This window comes from Saccostrea echinata, unplaced genomic scaffold (genome assembly GCF_033153115.1).
Source record: "Saccostrea echinata isolate AGI-Se365-2 ecotype Australia unplaced genomic scaffold, CSIRO_AGI_Sech_v1 ptg000004l, whole genome shotgun sequence".
Taxonomy (NCBI): domain Eukaryota; kingdom Metazoa; phylum Mollusca; class Bivalvia; order Ostreida; family Ostreidae; genus Saccostrea; species Saccostrea echinata.
This window is the reverse complement of record NW_026889753.1, coordinates 2,779,728-2,802,792: the sequence shown is the minus strand read 5'-3', so window position 1 is coordinate 2,802,792 and position 23,065 is coordinate 2,779,728. Positions and strand designations below refer to the sequence as shown.

Here is a 23,065-nt window from a genome sequence, read left to right as displayed (position 1 = left end):
ACTTTTGCCACCAAATTTGTAATAGGGAACATTAATAAATGTAAGTTGGCAGATCTTCCATTTAAATTATTTGAATTCCGGATTTCTTCATTCATAAATCAATAAAACATATCCGCACAGAAAAATATGATTACTTGAAAGAATGTTTTAGAGTGTGTAAAGACCGACACATTAGGACTTTATAGGCTCTTAGCAGATATAGGACAAGCACCTGTATTAGAGTCTCATAAATCAAGGCTTTGTTTTACAAATAAATTCATATTGACATTTTCTTTTATCATATTGCTTATCTGCTGAAATGCAGCATTGACGACTCAATGCTAATCAATACATTCTTTAGGACTTTTACCCAGCTGGACTGAACAAAGATGAGTTTTTCACCTCAATTTAAATGTCCATGGTGGAGAAATTTTAAATGTCCATGCTATAGATATAGGATTTTAATAATTTTACATCATTGTACTTATATATAATGCGTATGTATTGTTGCCTTGTCATAAAAATTAGAGATCCCTTGCTTAAAACATCCAAAAGTGATGCATGAAGATCAAAAATAATTGATATGATCACCAAACTATTAATTCCACTAGAGAATAACTTGTCAAAAAGTTGAAAACTTGGTCTAGAAATCCACCCACTCACTGTGAATCTTAATCCTTGTGATTTTGTCCATTTATTTTGTCATTTAATTATTAATCTCCTGATGGGTCTCTTAAAGTATTGCTGACTCAAATATCCAAATTAAACCTGACAAGAACTCTTGTAAAGGTACCAAAATAAAGGACTGAAATGACATTAAATATATTAATATATCGAGTATGTGATAACATCTTGTTGAAAAAGATTTTTATTATTATTTATGTACATGAGAAGTTCCTTACTTTAAATGTCAAATACACCACAGCAAATGCCCAGTTTATTGCCATTGTCCATCAGTATGGTGTCCAAAAATGAAGACCAAGAAGACACAGATTTTAAGTATGATATAGCTAGTGTGATACTGTTTTTATTTATGTTTTTGCTGCCAAGTTTTACTGTTTTGTTTTTTTTTTTCTAAAATGGTTCTAAACAAGAACAGCAAAATTCCTTTGTTAAAAACTTTACATACATGTATCTCAAAGTCCAATGTATTTTTCTTTTTTAATCTTTAGAACATTTTCAAGGATATACTCTATGGTACTATATTCAAAATGATAATGAACAGTGATAATTCTCAAAATTCCTTTTAATTCTTGGAGAGATTTTATGGTGCATACTTTTTGGTACTAAATTCAATATAAATCTAATCATTCTCAATAAAGTTTTCATGAAGGTCACATTTTTGCTGATTTGCACATTCACAAAGCCAACCTAAATGAATTGACTTCAGCATTTTAACACCCATCTGTTTCTCAACAGACAAGAAAAGTCTACCACACATAGGTCTATTTACATACCTTTATCACTGTCATGCCTGTTGGATCCACCCCCTGCTGACACGGAGGGATTGGTCACTTTTCTTCCCCTCAACATCTCACTGCTATTCTTGCTCCATTTTCTTCTCACATCTACAAATATTAACAAACATTGATTAAGCATGCCAGGTATAATCGTAACTTGAAAGTTCTGGATGTAAAATTTCCTAATATAAATTGGATACTAAATCTATAACTTTAAAATCATTAATTTTTTTTATTTTGAAATTTAAATGCATTAAATTGTTAAAGTTCAATTTTTATTCTTTATTTTCTCCCTCTTTCTGAACATTAGCATCAACGATGTCAATGTCTATCTACATGATTTTTCATCTACATGAAAAAATAAAATTTAAAATTTTGTAAATAATCTTATGATCACTAGGTGCAGTTTCTTGTACAAACAGTTTTACTTCTTTTTCTTCTATGGTCCAAATTATTCAATCATAAAATTCTTTCAGATCATGGACAACTTAAAAACACAAGTGCCCTATTTAGCAAAGAACAGATAAATTTTTAATGTTAAAAGTCATCATATCATGTTTCAAGCATTAAATGGCTTAGGTATATGCATTGGCTTATCCATATAAATGTAGAATGCTTGATTTTTTTTAAATAAAATTTAAAATTTTGTAAATAATCTTATGATCACTAGGTGCAGTTTCTTGTACAAACAGTTTTACTTCTTTTTCTTCTATGGTCCAAATTATTCAATCATAAAATTCTTTCAGATCATGGACAACTTAAAAACACAAGTGCCCTATTTAGCAAAGAACAGATAAATTTTTAATGTTAAAAGTCATCATATCATGTTTCAAGCATTAAATGGCTTAGGTATATGCATTGGCTTATCCATATAAATGTAGAATGCTTGATTTTTTTTGTCCTTAAACAGTGGGAGGCAATTCAAGGTCAAAATAACATTTAACATGTTATGACCATACCATTAAAATTTGTGAAGGAGCTGTCACAGGTTCAGAATTTTTTTTAAGCAAGATAGGAGGATTATTTACACCTGTAGGACAAAAGAGGACTTTGTGTATCTTAATAAAAATACAACTGCAGGAAAAGATATGTGTATAGTTATCTATTTTACAAATTGCAATTTGTACAGAACTACACTGAGTTAGATGTGTGGATTAAACTGATGGTCTTTTGGGCCTCCTTTCTCTCTGATTTATCATGAGTTCTTTGTTGATACAGAATTTATCAATTCATAAGTGGTATGAATGATGAGAAAATCAAAAACAGGGATTAATCTAGGTTTTGGGGGGGGGGGGGGGGAACTTACCCTTTCTGGAGAAAGTGAGAAAATCAGCCAGAGGTGCAGGGCAGACACAATTCAAACACAATTACAAGAAATGCAAGTACAGTCAAACCTCATTATCTTGAACTCGATGGGACCAAGAAAAAACTTTGAGATATCCGAGGATTCGAGATATCAGGGGTAAAATACTTAGAGAATAAGTGGTTGGGACTTCCAAATCACTTCAACAAATCCATGGTATTTAAGATATCAGTGTTCGAGATATCAAAGTTCTACTGTATGTAAGCATGTATGAAGCACTTGTCATTGGATAGAATTCTCTTCATTTATTTAAAATGAAACTGTTCTAAAGACCTATTTAATGTTAGAATTTGTTCCACATGTTGGCAATATAGCAAAAGAAACAGGGACAGATAACTCTTGTCTATAAGTTTATTATGAATTATTAAGAGTTCCTAATGTCATGATGGCTAATAAATTACAGGCTAGAAAAAACGCATTGTATTTTCTCTTTAAATGGATAACCTTCAGGCCACAATAAAAAAATTCTTAAGATTTTCATCCATATTTTTTTTAAATATCGAGGCCGGCGGGTGGATTTTATATATTTATATTTTATTTCTTTCATTCTACAGATTTTTTATTGACTTGATCAATCGATGCAGACTTATCTGTTATGCCCGAATAAAAGTCAAAGTATAGGGCCATTGAAATGTACATATCTCTTACTGCACATCCTCACAAAACCTTCACTAACAATGACCCTATTTTACTATGTATTACAGCAATTACTATCTTGTCAACTGTGAAAATCATGCTGACATTTGTGGGATAAAAAAACGAAAATTGAATGGTAAGTTGATTACCGATCCCGATCTGAATCAAGACAAACAAAAACAGAAATTAAAAAAATTGAGGCAGGGTGAAAAATCACGACAGGTGGGGATGAAAAATAGGGTCGGTCGGGTAGCAGGAAACAAGATTTTTATTTTTTTTGGCCTCAGGCCAAAATAAAAAATACCTTTCTTTCCCCTAACGTGACCGACCCAATTAAAAAGCGCCGCCTGGAAAGTATTTTTCATAAGATTATTCCAATATTTTTTTTATGTTTATCAACTTTTATAAAAAAAGAATTCCATCAAAATCCGTTTTTATCAGAATGACTGATTTTGTTTTATAATTTTCAAGTGTTTGTTGGAAACAAAATGGCGCCCACAACATGTCTCGGTTACGGAGGGTTAGTTCATGTTTTAAAAGTAAAGACGACGTATCTCAACCTTATGCCTTTAGCATATAAGAATCCTACACTCTTTGAAACACTTTTTTAATAAAATAAAATATACAATGACATATTAAGCGTGTTTCGGTTGTATTTACCAACCTGTCTTAAAATTAAGTGCTTAGGCCCATATAGGCCCTCCTCATGATACCCCTCATGAGCAGACAAGGGGCCCACCTTGTGAACAAACCAATCAATTTCACTGCATTTTATTCAATTTGAGTTTTGATCTTGTAAACGGTTCATCAATATTCCTATGTTTACTACATGTATATAGGACCATTAGAGTTGTAAATAATTCTGCAAATTTCATCCTAATGAATAGAATTCAAACGTCCTTTCTTCATGCCTTTTATTCATGGGTTAAACTTCATGACTTTGACATTGTTTATGACATTTTATCATTTTTAGATAAGGATTGTCTCAATTAATTATAGTCAACATACTTTTTCCAAATAGATTTGAAATTATGATACAAGCTTCCTGAGACGTCCATGTATTTTTCTTTAATAAGGCCCTTGAAGATCGGTTGTTTCTTTGATTTGAATTCCTTTGATAATTATTGGGATAACAACATTTATTTAAACATTTGTCTGGTGAAGGGCTCCAAATTTAGACTTGTATGCGGCCATTGAGCAGTGAGAGATCTTTTTCCTGCCAGTATCTACTGCAACACTGAACCTAAAGTTTTATGGTCTCAATGTCCTGCATTGGGATTTGAACCTGCAACTTAGAAATAGTTCCTTACTTCGAGACTCCAAAACGAAATTAATGCTCTAGAACCACTGCACAATTCGAAGCCCTTGAAAAAGTACATTTCATGTGTAAGCACTGAAAGCTGATAGTACATGCATGAAAAAATACTCAAGAATCTTTTAAACAGATGTATTCAATTTCAACAAATTTACTCTGGTATGAGATATTTCACAACTTCGATTGAATAATAGACGTGAATTAATTTACCTTAAATATTAGTCTTACCGGCATTTGTATGGCATTCTAGGTGTTTACAAATCGCTTTCTTTTGCACTTAGCTTATTTATAAAGGTATCATTCCATTTCATTTTAAGAATGTATTTTCAAAGCTGCTGTCAAAAAAAATTATTTGCCTACCTACCTACCCAACTTGAGATTTTGGGTCGGGTTAGGGGAAACAAAGATATTTTTAATGATGGCCTCATCTGTTTTCTCAAAAATTGTGCGAAAGCAGATCTGTCAGTTTTGCTAGTATATATGAAATTTATTCTAAAACTATTCAGGACCTGTTCTCAGACTCAGTTTCATTATTCTAACTTAAGTATGTAGCTCACCTTGCAGAATAGATAGAACATTCTAAAATAATATTGTCCTGCGGACCTGGGGTTGAATGATAGAATTCGTTTCGTTTATTGGCAATGTAGCAAAATAAACACGGGCGATAACTCAAACTCTGTGCATTTTCTATGAACAATCCAGAGAGTTCCGAATGTCAACATGGCGTGTAAATTTAAAGCGAGGAAAAAAAGTTGAGAAAATGAGTTGAATTTTAGTATTAATATGGATTATTTTTAGGATAAAAGGCATATACAATTTCAAAAAGGTTTGTTATGATTAATTTGGAAGTTATTTTCAGTGCAACTTCTTTTGGATTCTTCAAAATCATTTGGGAGCGGATCTGCTCTGATTTGCTACATTGCAAGTATATGGGATGAATTCTGTGGTGAGGGCTTGTCCCTAGACACAGCTTTTTTGTTTTGACCAAGTTAAGGGAGACACACTTAACAAAGATTAAACCCTTCTGCACAGAAGGGAAAGAAGAAACACACACTGTGTCTCTTAAGTATTTGAGGACATTTGATTTTACTATTTTCTTTCTTTTGGTCTTTGAGGGTTAACTGACCAATTCTTTTCACCATGATTTATCATTCTTTAAATATTACCTGTTGCTGAATTGATAGTTATATATTCTGCAACTACCTTAATTTTATTCAAAGTGATTAATACTTATGGACTGCATGTCTAAAATCCTCAAACGCCCCCTTTGATCTTGGAATACAACACAATATTCCCACTGAATTTGAAACGTTGCCAAGCAAGTTGAGGGCAGTAATTTGGCAAGGTTGACACATATTTAATCATAAATCTTAAAGGTTTGAAGCCACGTGACAACACTCGTGTTTCTTTTAAGAGTTTGCATACATTTCGAACGGCATCAGAAGAGTATATAAAATATTTTACTTCTAATGTTTTGTTTACATCGGAATGTTTTACTTGAGCTACATAACCATGGACAGAACCCAATGAATAAAAGCAAAGGGGGAGATTGTTAGACAAGTAAAAAAATATTTATAAGTGACAGGTGGATTTTTTCCTTAAACTATTCACATACCAAACTAATGTTTACAAACCAGACATGCCTCGACTAACACTGAACTCGCCGCCATTTTGATGCTGGGGTGCATGACGGGAAAAATATTAAGGGTAGTGAAAAAACCCGCGACGTTCGAAATAGAAATTCCGGGCAAACCAACAAAAATATACCGGGTTTATTTAAACCAACTAACTCAGTTTCCATACAATATTATCACTGAAATATCATAGACGGTCTTTGTATTACGTAAAGTTTTCAGGCTAATAATTTTCAAGTTTTGTGACTTGACAATTAGGTCTGCAGAAACTGGGGGGGGGGGGGGGGGGCACCTCCCCATTTTGCCAGTATAAACATTAACTTATTTATAAAAGTCTAACCTAGGTAACCTACAGTTGTACCCCTTAATGATCTGATGACCTCTTTTGGGTCAAGGAATGTCAGTTCGATTGTATCCCCCATTCCCAAATTGCAAAAGAACGGGCTTTAATATTCTTTATTGAGAAGTTGATGGCTCGTTTTAATACTCCCCCTCAACTCGTTTTAATACTCCCCAGGTTGGGGGGGGGGGTATTAAAAAGAGCCATCAACTTCTCAATAGAGAATAGGGCTTGACAAACACAATGTACGAAATAATAATATCGAGATCAGAAAGGTGAGCTAGTAGGATATCAAAGGCATCAAGGCAACAAACCACCGCTTTTCAGACTGCTACCATGGCCGTAGGAACCGGGGGGGGGGGGGGGCACGGAGGGTCGTGCCCCCAATAATTTTGCCGATATAGAATACTATAAAAAAACATAGCTACTACATGCTTGTGCCCCCTCAATAATAACGTCTGATGACCCTTTTTTTTCTTTTGCTTGTCAAGGAATTTTGGTAGTCGATAGTGCCCCCTCAACTGGAAATGTATGGTTGTGCCCCCTCAAAGTGAAATTACTTCCTACGGGCCTGGCTAAATCAAACAAAACACTTTATTCCAACAAAAATATCAAAAATTGGGGCTTCCCATCTCTTAAATCCGCAACTCCAATCAGACTTTCACAGAATATTTCATAGTGCCATTGTGCACCTCCAGTTTTATGTTCCGATCAGACAGGTATTTGGGTTTTTTTTGGGGGGGGGGGGTCACAGCAAAAAACAAAAAAGGGGCGGGGGATTTTGCTAGTTAACTCAATACGCAAGAACATGCTCTACGTACCAACAATTTCTATAAAAAGAGACAAGCTATTGAAAACTAAGTTGATGAAACAAGGATATCAACAGTCCCGTTAAAAGTCAACATTTCGCAAATTCTATGGTAGATTCAATGACCTTGTTAGCATATACAATCTATCGTCAAGTCGAAAAATGACTGAAGTTTTTTTATACATTTTACTTACACTTGAAGTGACATTAATTGGCGTCGGAAGCAAATTGAAAGGGAGGTGGGGGGGGGGGCTAAACCAATAAAAAAAGTTTGTGGGGCTAGCCCCAATTTTCATTGCCTATATTATTTCTATCTATGCAAGGGGGGGGGGGGGCTAACCCCCCCTTCTCCTCCGGTTCCGATGCCTATGAGTGATGATAAACAGAAATCCTCAACCCCCCTCCCACCCCCAAAAGTGTTTTCTGACGTAGACGTATCACATCCTCTAAAATAATTTCACATTTTTGGAAAACTGCTTTAAAGCATATAGGCTGCATAGACAAGATATCATCTTTATCCAATTGACAAATTTGACAATACTTGTTTTATATTATCTATACTTTCTGCAATAGACTCACTGTACTCAATGCAATGATATTAACCATTCTGTAACATATATTTACCGATCGCTAACAGGAGTTCATTAACTTGGAGACATGTTCTATTCCTTGCATTAATTGAGTCAATTTAAATAATTAACATTCAAAAAGTTGCAACATTTGACTTTTGACTGTGCATGCACAAAAGATTTAAAGAAATAATTTTATCTATAGCAATAGTTTCATTTCAGGACGGATAATAATGCTTATAAATAGCAAATAATACACATTTATGAACTAGGTTCTCGGGAAACATGCGTTTTATCGGACCCAAGAACCAAACTGTTTGCCTGAGGCCGTAAGGCCGAAGGCAAACAGTTTGGTTCGAGGAGTCAACAAAACGCATGTTGACCGAGAACACAGTCAATAAATGTTTTGTTATACGTTTTATTTTTATTTTTTGACATACATGTGTCTTGTGCTGGCATCCATGATGTAAATTTATGTAGATTTATATAGCAATCATCTTTTTCTTAAAAATATAACGAACAGGTTTATCGTTTCTTCTAATATTTTTGCTATTGTAGATTAATCTATTGTTTCTTTTATTTTTTTCCCTTTTAACTCCTCTGAGCTACTTTGTTACATAGACATTAAACCTTGTCATTCTGTTACCCCATAACGATAAAGATGACCTCTATTAATTCTGAAGTCACAAGGTCAAAGTGCAGGGGTGAAAATATAAATACATGTAGAAAGATATTGGCTGCTCAATAGCAAACTTCTCTATATATAGGAAGAAGTTTGCATATTATCTTTAGAACCCTTTGCTTGACAGTCATCAAGCTTTGACACTGGTTTTTCTCTAGAAATAAATGACACCTATTGATTTTGACACCAAAAGGTCAAGATATAACCTACTCTGGAGTCTGGACTGGAAATTGTCTGCTTAATATCTTTAGATTCCTTTGGTAGACAGACATCAAACTTGGCATACTGTTACCCTACACTTTAATGAGTGGATTGTCCTATTAATGCTGAGGTCACAAAATCAAGACTCAACCTGGACAGGAAGACATAGACTGCTCTATATCTTGAGAACCCTTTGCTTGATATACACTTGTTCCCCCTTAAGAGTAGATGACATCTTTTGAGGTTCCCTCTTAAGAGTAGATGACATCTTTTGAGGTTCCCCCTTAAGAGTAGATGGCATCTATTGAGGTTCCCCCTTAAGAGTAGATAACATCTATTGAGTTTCAGATCGCAAAGTTAAAGGTCAAGAGTCAAACTACTCTAGACTTAAGAAGCCTTTGCTTTATAGTCATCTAAATTTGATCACTGGTTTTCCTTTATAAGTAGATGATGCCTACTGATTTTGAGGTCACAAGGCCAAAGATCAATCTACTCTGGATATGGTATGATATTGTCCACTGAATGTCTTGAGAATGCTTTGCTAGACAGATACCAAACTTGGCATACTGGTACCCCCTAATGTATATATTACCCTTATTAATTTTGAGGTCACAAGGTCAAAGGTTAAGGGCCAAAAAACACTGAACATAGGAGATATTGTCAGCTCACTATTTTGAGAACCCTTTGCTTGACAGACATCAAACTTGGTACATTGGTACACTCTGAGAATTACCCCTAATGATATCAAGGTCAAATAGAGATCAACCTTAGTACATGTATTATGTTTGTCCCTGGCTAGTAAATAACATTAAGTTTGATACTAGTAACCCATTTTTTTCACTATCATTACAGACATTCTCAATTTAACTCGTTTTAATATTACCACATAGGGGGCATGTACTTTTCTAAAAAAAATCTTGTTCAGAGATAATTTTTAATCTTTTTGCTCATTCAATGTAAAGTCAACAAAAACTAACCAATCTTCATTAGATAAATGACTAATTTTAAAACTCTCTAACAGAGGTTTCAATGAGAAAGATAAGGAATCTTGAATATTAACTCATTATCTATTTACAAACAGGTAAACACACTGTACATCATTCTATTGTTTAATATAAGATAATTAAAAAGCTATTTATATCTAAAAAAGTAAACGATTCTCTAATACTTGATGATTATAAATTTATTTGTAATGTGATTTTACCAGATACATATGAATTCGGTGCCACATTGGGTGTTAATTGCAATTACTAAGGGGTAATATACAATAAATAATTTTTTTAATTAATTTTTTCCTTGCCACTTTCTTATGTTTCCAATAAACAAAGATTTAGACTTACACATTGAACACTTAAGCTTTCCTGGACTTTGTAGACCTTCCAATTAATTTTGAGAATATCTTTCACACATCTGCACAACTCAAAGCTGGCTTGAAGGAGAGAAACAAAATGTTTTTGCATGTGTTAGTGTCTCCCAATTTAACCATGGTTTAACATGAAATCTTTAATCTAATACATGTACAAATTCATTGACATGAATACTGTCATCTGATTTAGCTATTGTCAGTTTGATGTGTCTGAGAATAATTTGTAAAAATCATGAGTTATGCATGAGCAAGTGCTATGTATCAAATGATTCAGATGCGAAAAAATTTTTACTTTCAAAATGTTTTAAATTTTGAATTTATTGGGTGAAAGTATCGTCATGTACTTTACTACATTTTTTTTTTTTAATTTTATTGAAACCAGACAGAGTGACAGACTTGCCTTTTTTAAATTTGAATGAGATGACATGCCTTTGCTCTGGACCAGGCCAACTCAACTTTTCATCTAAGGTCTTCAAACCCTCCATTTATTTTTAAATTTTTACTTGTATTATTTATCACATACTTCAACTTCCTGAATATAAGTCCATCCTCTCAGAAAAGGATATCCCATATATATATATATATATATATATAAAAGAAAAATCCAATTTTTGGTACAGTAAAATACTGATATATTCAATGAAAAAATCAAGAATCACAAGACTCGAATAATCATTTTAACTGTAAGCGCTTTCTGTCTTTTACTGGCTCTTCAGACAGTTACAATATATATATATATATTTATATATATACTCTCAGGGTATCCACCAGGAAGGGGGAAGTTGTTTTACAGGTCAGATAAAACACATTCAAGGTCATGGCTCTGCAATGGTTTGGGCCATGAATATCAGCCTGGGTAGCTCAGTTGGTAGAGTACCTGACTAGTAATGCAGGGGTCCTGGGTTGGATTCCCGGTCCAGCCATACATTTTCTCCTTTCCTGTTTCAGCTCAAAAAGGTAATTTTAGTACTGGTCTGCTATAAAATGTTCAAGATTTTGTGTCACAAAGATGTATATTCATGCACAAATAAATAATTGGACTACTTGGATTCCATGATCCTTCACTATATATCATCTTAAACCTCTTATTTTAAATAATGAAAGGGAAAAAAACCCCCACACCAGTTCTTGCATTAATGAATCAATACAGTTGACCTTTGACCCTAACATTAAAATCTAAAGATGAATTCTTTCTTCCTACTATTTAGTAAATGGGTAGCTTAAAATAGTGTTCAGGTTGCTGCATCCATGAAATGGTCAGTCAAGGCAATAATCTTAATCATTGACCTAGTTATCCCAAAATACATGTATACAGGTGTCTAACTGAATATATCCTCTGTATAGTAAATAAGAAGTCAATTTCCAAGTTACTATATCACATAAATGTATACTTAAATTTGACCTTTGATAAAATGACCCAAAGGCAATCTAGGCATCCACCTTTCACCATCATCCAGGTACACAGAATATATACATGTGCTGTGTAAACATAACAACAAAAATTGTAATTATTTTCTTCATTTAAAAAATAATGTAACAATGACCGGTATCGAAGGAAAGAATTTATCATATTATTACCTGACTATTCAATAACTACAAATGAGTAATTACATGTATATTTTGTATAAGAAAATCAACAATAATTATCACAAAAATCAACAAATTAATTGCCATGTAACATAGAAGGCACTTCTACATATATCAAGTATCATGCCATCTGAATACATATTGTGATACAGGTATCTAAATAATCACGTTAAAATCAATTCATATTTGATTCCATAGTAAATATCACGATTTATAATTTGTACTAAATTTAATGATAATTTAACGATTTCAATCAAAGAAAACTCATTTTTCATACATACAACCTACAACTTCAATACACATCTAGACTCTGATAAATTTCACAAACTTTAATTTAAAAATCTGCTTGGATAAAAATTTGATGAGATGGGGTCTTGATTCAATGCTATAATTTGTAAAAAAAAAATAAAAAAAAAAAAATGTACAGATATGTTTTGTATGCTATATATATATATATATATATATATATATATATATATATATATATATATATATATATATATATATATATATATATATATATATATATATATATATATATTTATGTATGTATGTATGTATGTATGTATGGTTGTGCACTGTTGATTATAAAAGCATGTTCAAAATGCCTAAGTCTACATTTTATGCAAATATTTCTTTTCGTAAAGTTCAATTTTCCCTAAAATCAGTTGTTATGAAGATGTCAAAAAATTCTGTGTCTAAAGCAATGACATGTACAAATCACATGATAATTTCAGAGATTTTGTTTTTTCTTCAATAAGTCCAAAAGCCAATTTCTCTTAAAAAAAAAGTGCTGTTTGTGGAGTCGATGCATACACCATTACAAGTCATCTTTATGGTGATGATGGTGGCAGAAATCTTTATTAATCTCAAGGTATCCCTGTATATGAATGAAAAACAAAATATAAAGAACTTATCATCAGTAGAGGGTGTTTATTTTATCTGCTGAAAATTATGATTACATAAAGCAATTTCATTAGAATATCAGGAGTGCACAGAGGAATATTTACAAGCTTATGTGTTTATCTTGCTTGTTAAAAATTAAGCAGCTAAAATGGAGAATTAGTTTGTGAAGCATTGGTTGCAGATCAGAAATGTATTTGATCATCACTATGTCGAGTCATAAAACATAATGGAACATAAAAATGATAAGTACTTATATTTTACACTGATAATTTATATGTTAGCAAAACAAAAATGACATAAAAAATAAGAGCAGGTGTTACATCACACTATACCTGAGAATTAAAGCATAAATTTTATGCATTTAAAAAAAGACCCTCTCTTTGTTGTGCATATTGCCTCGATTAATTAAATCTATCCCCAGTGACTTCAAGTTTGTCTCCAGAAAACCCTGTAAAAAAGTTCATAGAAAACACAAACTCAATAGCAATGACAAGCATCAATCACCATATTTTTGTCCAGTTACCCCAGTGGTCATCTGGTAGGCATTTGAACTTATCTTATAAAATATTCCTCTAATTAAACCCACTGACAATTGATCTTTTTTTTTCAACATGGACAATCAAAATACTGATGCTTGATATAAAGATCTAAAAGAAATCAACTCTATGTGTACATATTTTTGCATTTTGAGAATTTGGCACAATCAAGTTCTAGGAACATGTATTATACTGTCATTTCATAAGTCATATTTTGACAATAATCATGAATTAGCACACTGACATTAAAGAATTGCACCAAAGGCAGTGAAATATGAATCCTGCTTAAATAAGTACACATACAGGATATTTAACATAAGATTTGAAAATAACATCTGAATATAAATGGAAGAAGTTTATTTGCAGTATGTCTTGCATTTAGTTACATGCATATGAAGATACACTGATGCACATGGATCATGAAAGTGCAGATGTATGCACATGCATCATGAAAGTGCAGATGTCAATATTTATTTCTTGACTAGTGAATATTCGGAAAAAAAATCTTTGAAGATAAACAAAGAAAGATAACTCTAACTTTTTATCCATTCAGCTATCTCTCACAACTTACACTATTATTCCAAAAACCAATAATCTAGTAATGCACCACACTGCAGATACATCTTTGTTAGTAGTTGTAAGTAAAAACTGAACTCATATTAAACAGCATTAGGAAAACTAATGCAGAAACCCAAAACTTTTGCTAAGCCAGCACTTTAAACTTTGCTTTAATCTCTGCATCCTAATCATCTTTATCCAACTGCTAGCTGCAAACCTATTTGAAGCCAATTTATTGACTACAGTGCTGAGATACACACCTTTACAGCTGCCCCCACTCCATTAATGTCCAAAAGGAAAGTGTCATGTCCGTAAAGAGAATTCAGCTCATAAAATGTCACTCCATTGTTTCCTAAATGTGTATCAAAGAAGCATAAAAAAATAAAAAAAAAAAATAAAAAAGGCAAGTATCTATAACCACCTAAGGTCATTTTTGAAAGATCATTACTGAAATTCTATAAGGTCTGTGTGTTAAAAGATATACTACAGTGAAAACTGAATAATGCAAACATGATAAAAAATGCTGTGTACTGAACATCTGAATTACCTGATTCCTGTAGGAGTTGGGCCAGTGTCCTCTGTTGCCAGATTGGAAACAGTATGTCTGTCTGTACACCGATCACCATCACAGGACATTTGACGCGTGATAATCCCTCCTTCAGGGAGCCGTAGCCCTCCCCCATGTCAAACAGATCCATGGCCTATATAAAAGAAACACCCAGTTAAAATCACCATTACATGATAAGCATTACATCTGTTACAGGAATATTTTTTGGAAAATCCTTAAAGTCCTAAGAGTGATAATTCTACTGTTGGATATACATGTATGAAATGTACATATGTAAGAAAGAAAACACAACTTGAGTATCATGCAGCAAATTTTTCTTACACATTACCATTATCTAATTTAGCTCGCAGTACTTACAGCATTAGAAAATGTTTATTGCTCCATATAATTAAACAAAAAAAATTATTCGCAAGAATTTCGGGTGTAAAGTTGATTTTAATTCAATTCAATTTATTGACATCACCATGTTGGCATACAGTCAAAATAAGAAATCAAATGACAGATAACAGAAAAAAAAGAAGAATATTATAATTGCATGCAATTCAATTTTTCACAATTCCTTATAGTCCCTGGATTTGTTTTAAGAATAAGTGCACCTTCAAGTCAGCCCCACTGAAAATCTGTTTATATAAACATATTTATACAATGTTATCATTTCCTTCGAAAACATAAACAGTGAAGCAAACTCCAATTATCATACCCTAATGAAAACAAATCAAATTATATTCCCATACCCAAATATAAGGAAATTTCTCAGGACTTAAAAGGTAGAAAGGGTCATTATGCAAGCTGAGATGAAGAACTTCTACTATGCTCATGACTCAACCCTGATGGTCATGAGCATTTTTTTTTTACTGGATACACAAGTCCATGCCCCCCCCCCCCCCCCCCCCCCCCCCCCCCCGTTAACACATCCTCCCACTTACTTTTGAGATATAAAGCAGTGAGTTGGGGTCATATTTTGTGCCCCCCCCCCCCCCCCCCAGTTAACACATCCTCCCACTTACTTTTGAGATATAAAGCAGTGAGTTGGGGTCATATTTTGTGCTGAAACTCTCTCCTTGATACTCGAGGTAGCTCTCTATAGTAAAGGTGGGACAGAGGGTATTGGGACTGTTTGGGTCAATCCTCTGTCTACTGAACCTTTCGTCCCACTCAGGACCACTTCTGTAGGTCAATGTTGCAATCTCTCTGTAGAAAAAGAATTAGTTATTAGGGAAAAGAGATAAGGCAGCAACCTAACACCTTTACTCAAACAGTATTATCTGCATGCAATGAAATGCATTTTAATCTCTAATTTGAATCTTAAATTTCTTTTTCTAAAGCCAGAGACAGTATTTTGAAATAGATACAATCTGCATATACTCTTACTACTCTTTAGTCACCTGGCTCCAGGGCCATAAAACTTAGATGAGCTCACTTTTGATCTCAGTCTCACTTTTACAAAAGGAATATATAGTGAAAAAGTAAGACTGAGATCAAAAGTGAGCTCATCTAAGTTTTATGGCCCCGGGGTCTGAGTTTCTATGACTCAACCTCTAAAACTCATTAAGTGATAAGTTTGTTGACATACCTGGCTAACTTCATTCCCATTTTAGGATAAGTTCCATCATAGTAGTGCCCCTTGTTCCAATTTGGATCACTCATAATAGTTTTCCTCTGCAGGTACCTCATGGCAATGGAGGAGGGGTGCGACTGGGCACAGGAAGAGATGGAAATAATTCTGAAAAAGATATTGAAGTTTTCTTACATTTTACAATAGACAGTTCATTGCTTTGGTGATTTACTTTATATAATGACTCACCTGCCCACTCTTTCTGGATACTCAGCTGTAGCCATTAAGGACAGCATCCCTCCAAGAGAGGAACCCACACAGGCATGGAGCTACAAATACACCAAGCTAAATTAATATTATGTCACACAAGTCTATACAGTCTTCGTCACTAAAAGCCCTACTGACTTCTGGTTTCATAGAATTTCAGGCCAAATCTTGTATGCAGTCAACCCGCCCCCCTTCTTTCAAATGATCATACCTTGTACAATATCAACATTTTATTTATTATTTAATTACCTGTTGAGACTTGTACACATGTTCAATATCACGATCCGTTTCACTTCTTATGCTTTAATACATGTAATACACTTCTTACGCTTTAATACATGTAATAATATGCAAAATAAATTTGGCATCCATATAATCTTTGAGCCCTTTGGGCTTGCTTTCACTGACTCTCTATCAGCCACACAGCAAATCAATGAGTCTGTGCCACTGAACAGGGTTTTTTTCACACATATAGTATATGTACAATAAGTTTTGTTGATAGCAAACATGCCTCTAGAATTTTTGTTGTTGCATATACATTGCAAAGTTTAATGGATTGTAAGAAAAGCTACTGGTTTCATCATTTTTCCTTGAACATCAACTTTCAATTTTTTTTTCATGATTGACCTAGACAACAAAATTACATAATCAAAGAAGCACAAAATTTACTTCTGATAGAATAGGCCTAGGAGGCTGTCCACAAATTGACATATCAATATATTGTGTTTTTTGCTAAAATATAAAATTTGATCCCAAGAAAATGAATAAAACCTTAAAGCAATATGAGCTGCATTTTTGAGAATTTTATTTTGCTGTTAAAATGTGTTATTATGATAAATTTGTATGTAATTTAAACCTTTTTAATCAATTAGACAGAACTAAAGTATTACATTGTTTCAGATAAAGGATTCTGTACGATCAAATAAGTAGTATTATATATAAGAAACCAATATTGTACAGGACGACAATAATGTAATTTTGCCTCAATCAAAGCTTATAAATAGTTCTTCCATCGTAAATATGAACAACGGAAGTATATAAACAATCTTTTTTCTGTCATTGAAAAAGCTAATTACAATTTTGCAACAAAAATCTCTGACATCAAAGTTGCAGCTCATATTGCTTTAAAATAGGCAAATTAAAAAAAACAAACAAACTAAACACCTTATCAATTCCAAGCTCATCCAACAACAGGAAGTTGGCCTTTACCATATCATCAACACTGATCAATGGAAAGGTGGTGGCATATTGCTACAAAGAAAAACTCCCCATTAGTCAACTAACTGTAACAGCACATGAAGATATTCAACATACATTTTTTGATACAGTACCATCATAATAATTAAATATGTTACAAGATTCTGATGGTTAGATTTTATGGAAAATCTCCTTGGAACATTTACTACAATGTAATGAGACATGACATTTAGATAAAAAATAGTTTTATATTCTTCTTTATTTCAGATTTGTACATAAATTGTTCTGATAAGTTGTGTTGTAACTGACATTCTCTCTTCATACTTATATAAAAGCTGCTGCACTTTGATAATAATTTTGGCAAGAAACGGATATCAAAGATTGAAAGAAATGTCAACAGCTGCTTTAAATATTAATTCAAGGGCTCTGAATAGAATATTCAATAAGCCGAATCCTAAGCTATGCTGTTTTCTCCTACCTTGCCAGTGAGGGGATTGATAGACGATGGACCCCTGAAAGAAAAATAATGGTGATGTCTGGATCTCCTGGTACAAATTAATGTGCACACTAACAAGTTCACCTGAATTTGTACATGCACATCTCATATACCAAGACATATAATCAAACTGTCCTGTTTTATTGTTTTTTTTATACATATATACTTTGAACAGCTTGGAATGCTGGACAAAGTATTCACTTGGGTATAGGATATGTCCACCCAATCATTGGGTGTTTGAATTTGAACAATAACTGAATACTCTATAGAATTTTTTTCAAAAATGCAGACTTGTATCTCAAATGCTGTCATAATTGTAGATTTCATATTTCTAAAAATACATGTCAATTTGGCCTTGAAAAGTAATTTTAAAAAGTTTAAACCAGTTATTTGTAAAGTATGTCATTATTCATTTCTCTTTTTTTGTGAATATATAAGTGATAATTTTCATTTTATTCCAATTTTTGTGTGAAGTTCTGATCTTATATAAGTTTTGATGGTCTTGAGGTTCACTCATCACCTACTTTTCATTTATTTATAAGTAAATTAACATGCAACCAACTGGTGTGTTTTTTTTTTTTTTTTTTTTACATTGCCATGGCATGTTTAACTCTGTTACTCCGATGATTAATCAAAATCAATTTGAAAAGCATCATGCACTTTTCAAACACCTGCCAAATTTTAAGTCCTTGTTTTTGTATTTTCTCAACTCTTCCCGGTTTGTTTTTATGATTTATTTACTTTCTGTTAAATTTATAACTTTATTGCATTTCAACTTAAAAACTGAACAAAGCAAACATTAACACAGTGAATTTTTTCTCCTTAACAGTAGTTCCGATAAAAGTCTATACTACAAGAATAAATACCGGTAATTTTTATCTGAAATTTATGTGTAGAGCTAAAAGCTGCCATAAAAAGTTGATAAAATATTTCTTCATACAAATAAATAAGAAAGGGAAACAGGCAATGCATAAAAATACCCTATCCAGCTGCATGGAATGCTTTTATTAACTTAACAATTTTCATGTCATAGTATTCAACACATGGCATTACAACTGATTATTGAAATATAGTCATTTTTCTACAGACAAACACATAAGCAGATTCCATTACATTTGAAAGCACAAATAGAAATGATAATCAGTCAAAAATGTTTCACCCTCACTTACGTGGTGCCATAGCAGCTCCCCAGGTTGTTTGGACAGATCACAAAAAACTCGTCTGTATCCACTGCACATCCAGGTCCAACAAATTTTTCCCACCAGCCTGGCCTTAAGTTTTTCTTCAAATAAAAGGGATCTAGTCAGTTTTCCAAAATTTTAAAGATTTTACCTCCTGAAATTAAAATTACTACATTTGTATTCATACTTTTCTTCAAAATTGAAAGGCCACAGGTAGCTATGAAAATTATATTGTACACCAATAGGCATCTAAAAGAATGATGTACACTTTGTCAATAAAAATACTGTCTATAATTAATGTACCCAACAAAATGAGAAAAAGAGTATGTAATTGTAAAGTATCCTTGTAATTATTATTTTTTTTGCATAACCTGGTACTTTAAAATCACTTATTTTCATAGGGTTAAATTTTGGTGGTTTGAAGAAAAATAACCGATTCCAGGGGAAATGGTTCTGTTGTTGAAGGATCGAGAAACACCATACTGCAGTATGGGATTTTAATATTTTGTAGGTCTCTTAATTCCACAAAAACAATGAAAATTAAAGCCTTATGAAAATTAGTGATCTCACAGTAAATAAAAATTGCTATAACCAGTGATGTATACAAAACTTCCTTCTATATATGGTTAAAAAAGTTAGTACCCTGTGACTTTTAGCATGAGAGCTTGCAGACAAACCAGCTTGGATCATCACAGCATTGCTCTTGCTCTCATTTAATTTTCCCCATGTCTCATATGCCACATCTATTCCTGGTAGTCTGGCTTTGTTGTACTTCATTTCAAATGGGTGTGGGTAATGGAAGACTTTATAGCCAGATATAATCTTGTCATACTCTGGTTCCGGGCCATTCATCTTACTAGAACATAAACGTCAAGATATTAACTACAGCTTGATCACAGAGGCCCAGACAGTATAGTATATGGGAACATGTACAAAAAGTTAAACAATACCAGGGACCTATATACTAATACTAGTTAGTATATAGGTCTCTGACAATACCAGGGTTCGACACTTGTTAAAATTTGGTCTCGCCATTTGGGCAACCTTGGTACTGATATTAGGTTGCCTGAATGAATTTCAGGTCGCCCGAACAAAATATCAAAAGAAACAAAAATGTACTATTGTTTAAAATTGTTAAGATAACAGAGGTTGTGCTATTATAAAATGTAAATCAAATGTTTTTGGAATATCAAAAGCTGTCTTCCAGTATATTATCAAACAAAGAAAACAAGCAACAAATATTAATAAGCAGAATCAGAATGCTAATTAATAGGCTTTAAAAAAATTATGTTTGTTTCATGTATAATATTCCCAATAAATCAAGGGTTGGTAGGATGGGATTTTATTTATTTATTTATTTTTTGCTAATATACAATCTCACCTCACATATTGACACAAAATAAAAAGTTTCTAGTTTAAAAACATTCATTTTCACTTACCAAAAAGGCCTTAATAAACAAAAGGGGTCAAACATCCCTGGACTGAATTAACCAGGTGTGATGTTTACAGTGGACACCCAACATGGCTGTCTAGCAGCAGAAAACTAACATCAGAAAGTTGGGGGGGGGGGATACTAAATGTTACAATAATGATCATTACTCTTTATATTTATGGTGATTGTTGACAAGGTTTACATATTTTATATCTCAAATAAAACTTAATTTAACACTTTTGGTAAAAAATTACATCAGCTGATTGATCAAACACAGATTTGGCAGAAAGAAAAATCCACACGGCTGCTAATTGAATGGGTCGGTTGGGTTACAGGAAACAATGTTTTCAAGGCCTTATAAAGTTTATTTTTAAATATTAAATATCATTATTGAAAATTCCCACGTCCCAGGTCGTCATTTGGGCGAGCCAGACTGAAAATCAGGTCGTCCAAAATCAATTAGGGGTGGAAATGACGAGGTGAAGAGCGTGAATGTCGAACCCTGCAATACATATTAAATCTCTTTCTTTCGCCTTACAAAAGTAATAACACATTTTATTGCATTTTTAACAGTGAAATACTGTAATTTATTTACTGAATAAAAGTGCTATTCTTACACAGTGAGAAAGGATATCAAAATCGTATTCTCACAGTGTGAGAATATCAGAAGTGCGGCAAATTAAAACTTACGATTTTCCTTCCCTTCATGAAGAGTGTTTTTAAAAAAATCCCTATCCTGTTATAACATATAGTCAATGAACCATGCTGACAGAGACTAATATTATACTGCTAAAGTTTTTCCAAATATGTCGTTAAAAATCCATGTTTACAATGTTTTTCAATCTTGTAATCGCTTAGCTATGACGTCTCAACCGCTCAACTATGACGTCACACTGTGTAACGAAAAGACAGAGGCAAAGAGAAAATCTAAGAAAATGTAATAAACAGAAAATGCAATGTTTTGTAGATGAATATGGAATTTATTTCACTCGTGAGACAGGATTTTTTTTTTATATTTTCACTCGTGCTTCGCACATTGAAAATATCAAAAAATCCTGACCCACTCGTGAAATAAATTCCATATTCATCTACAAAACATTGAATATCCTCCAACTACACCTAACTAATATGGAGCTATATTAAAAATAAAATCACTATACTTCTTTGTTAAGCATGGGAAATCTGTGGACATTCCTCTGAACAATTCCTCCGGATCATCAGGAACTTCCAGTTGAGGAAGCTGGCAAACCTGGGATCGATGTTCTTTTTGGTACAAAATAGCTGGTTGGCTGTTTGACGACACCTGTGTGTGAAATGAATTTGTGCCTCTTTTTACAAAATCTGGAGCCACAATACGACGGCAACCATTTCGAAGTTCTTCTTGCGAAAAATTCTTCAACAAAGTATTACATAAAATTGAAAAACTTCTTTTCTTCATGATTTCTTTCCCATCAACATCAACCCAAAGTCACAATGTGAATATCAACGCAACTGGAGTAAGAAATAGAACAATTTCGGGTTTGACACTCTTTTCACAAAACGAAAATCGTATTTATATAAAAGAAAGAAGTTCTTTTTTCACTCAGTTTAAACATAAACATCATATAAAAATATAATTGAAAATTACTAAACAATTTTTTTTATATTTCAAACTTAGTAGTATATTCTTTTGAGTTGAATAATCAACATAACGAAAACTTTCGTTTTGTCTTAAAACAAATCTCAAAAGAAATTTAATTCGGTCAAATTTTTCTAACACGTGCGAGATGCATGCCTGGAAGTTGCTCACACACCTGACATCAAACAAATATTCTCGTTCAAAGGACAACAATGAGCATAAGCTCACCCAAAAGAAGTTTTTGAGAGCATATGATTCGGATTTTTTCCATCAGTAAAAAGTTAAACACAATCATCATTTTCATATGATAATGCAAGAATCAGGAACAACTCTGCACAGGTGATCAGGCTAAATTAAGCAAATTTAAACTCAAAGCACACCTGTCAGCGAACCCACCGTGACAGAGCTCTAGGCTAGAAATTTGACTAATCATGCTAATTGTCTCCCGCCTTTGCTAAAAGCGGGTAATATTGATTTGCGTCTGTCTGTCTGTTTTTCTGCATAAAACACGGTATGTGGGTATATCGGTTCTAAGTACTGAGAGCCGGGCTCATTTACAGAGTAGTGAACAAGACAGTTTTACATGAAACATGCATTGTAATATAACATAATGTAACATAATGTAACAGATAAATAACAAGAAGTTCAGAAACTGGAAGAATATAATACCAAACAGGGATAGAATTAATACATTTAACAATGGGTCTATCAAAGGTATCGTTCTGGAGTCATAAACCATGCAAGCAAGGTCAAACGTTTGTGCTCGGATGAGTCCTCAATGGAGAGTTTTGCAGCAATTAAGGTGTATATC

The 23,065-nt window shown here is 33.0% G+C and overlaps 2 protein-coding genes across 4 annotated transcripts in view; both read right to left on the bottom strand.

The window, feature by feature from the left end:
• LOC133179005 (centrosome-associated protein 350-like) overlaps positions 1-6,429 on the bottom strand; it is a 71,717-nt gene extending 65,288 nt beyond the window's left edge. The window contains exons 1-2 of the mRNA XM_061313681.1: positions 6,388-6,429; positions 1,437-1,547 (exon numbers count right to left, since the gene is read on the bottom strand). Coding sequence (XP_061169665.1) covers positions 1,437-1,547; positions 6,388-6,394 — 118 coding nt within the window. The 5' untranslated portion in view covers positions 6,395-6,429. The remainder of the gene's footprint in view (positions 1-1,436; positions 1,548-6,387) is intronic.
• Positions 6,430-12,492: 6,063 nt separating this feature from the next.
• Positions 12,493-22,110, bottom strand: LOC133179004 (uncharacterized). 3 transcript variants are annotated; one of them, XM_061313678.1, is made up of 12 exons: positions 21,797-22,110; positions 19,847-20,060; positions 19,193-19,305; positions 18,006-18,039; positions 17,495-17,581; positions 16,313-16,392; positions 16,082-16,231; positions 15,516-15,699; positions 14,488-14,641; positions 14,201-14,292; positions 13,179-13,294; positions 12,493-12,820 (listed from the first exon to the last, which is right to left on the bottom strand). In XM_061313678.1, exons 1-11 carry the CDS (start codon positions 22,072-22,074, stop codon positions 13,208-13,210), a joined length of 1,473 nt encoding a protein of 490 aa, XP_061169662.1. In that variant the 5' UTR covers positions 22,075-22,110; the 3' UTR covers positions 12,493-12,820; positions 13,179-13,207. The 3 variants fall into 3 exon arrangements, with proteins under 3 accessions (XP_061169662.1, XP_061169664.1, XP_061169663.1); XM_061313680.1 differs by lacking the exon at positions 13,179-13,294; XM_061313679.1 differs by lacking the exon at positions 12,493-12,820 and having other exon boundaries at positions 12,871-13,294.
• Between the last annotated feature and the right edge of the window lie 955 nt (positions 22,111-23,065).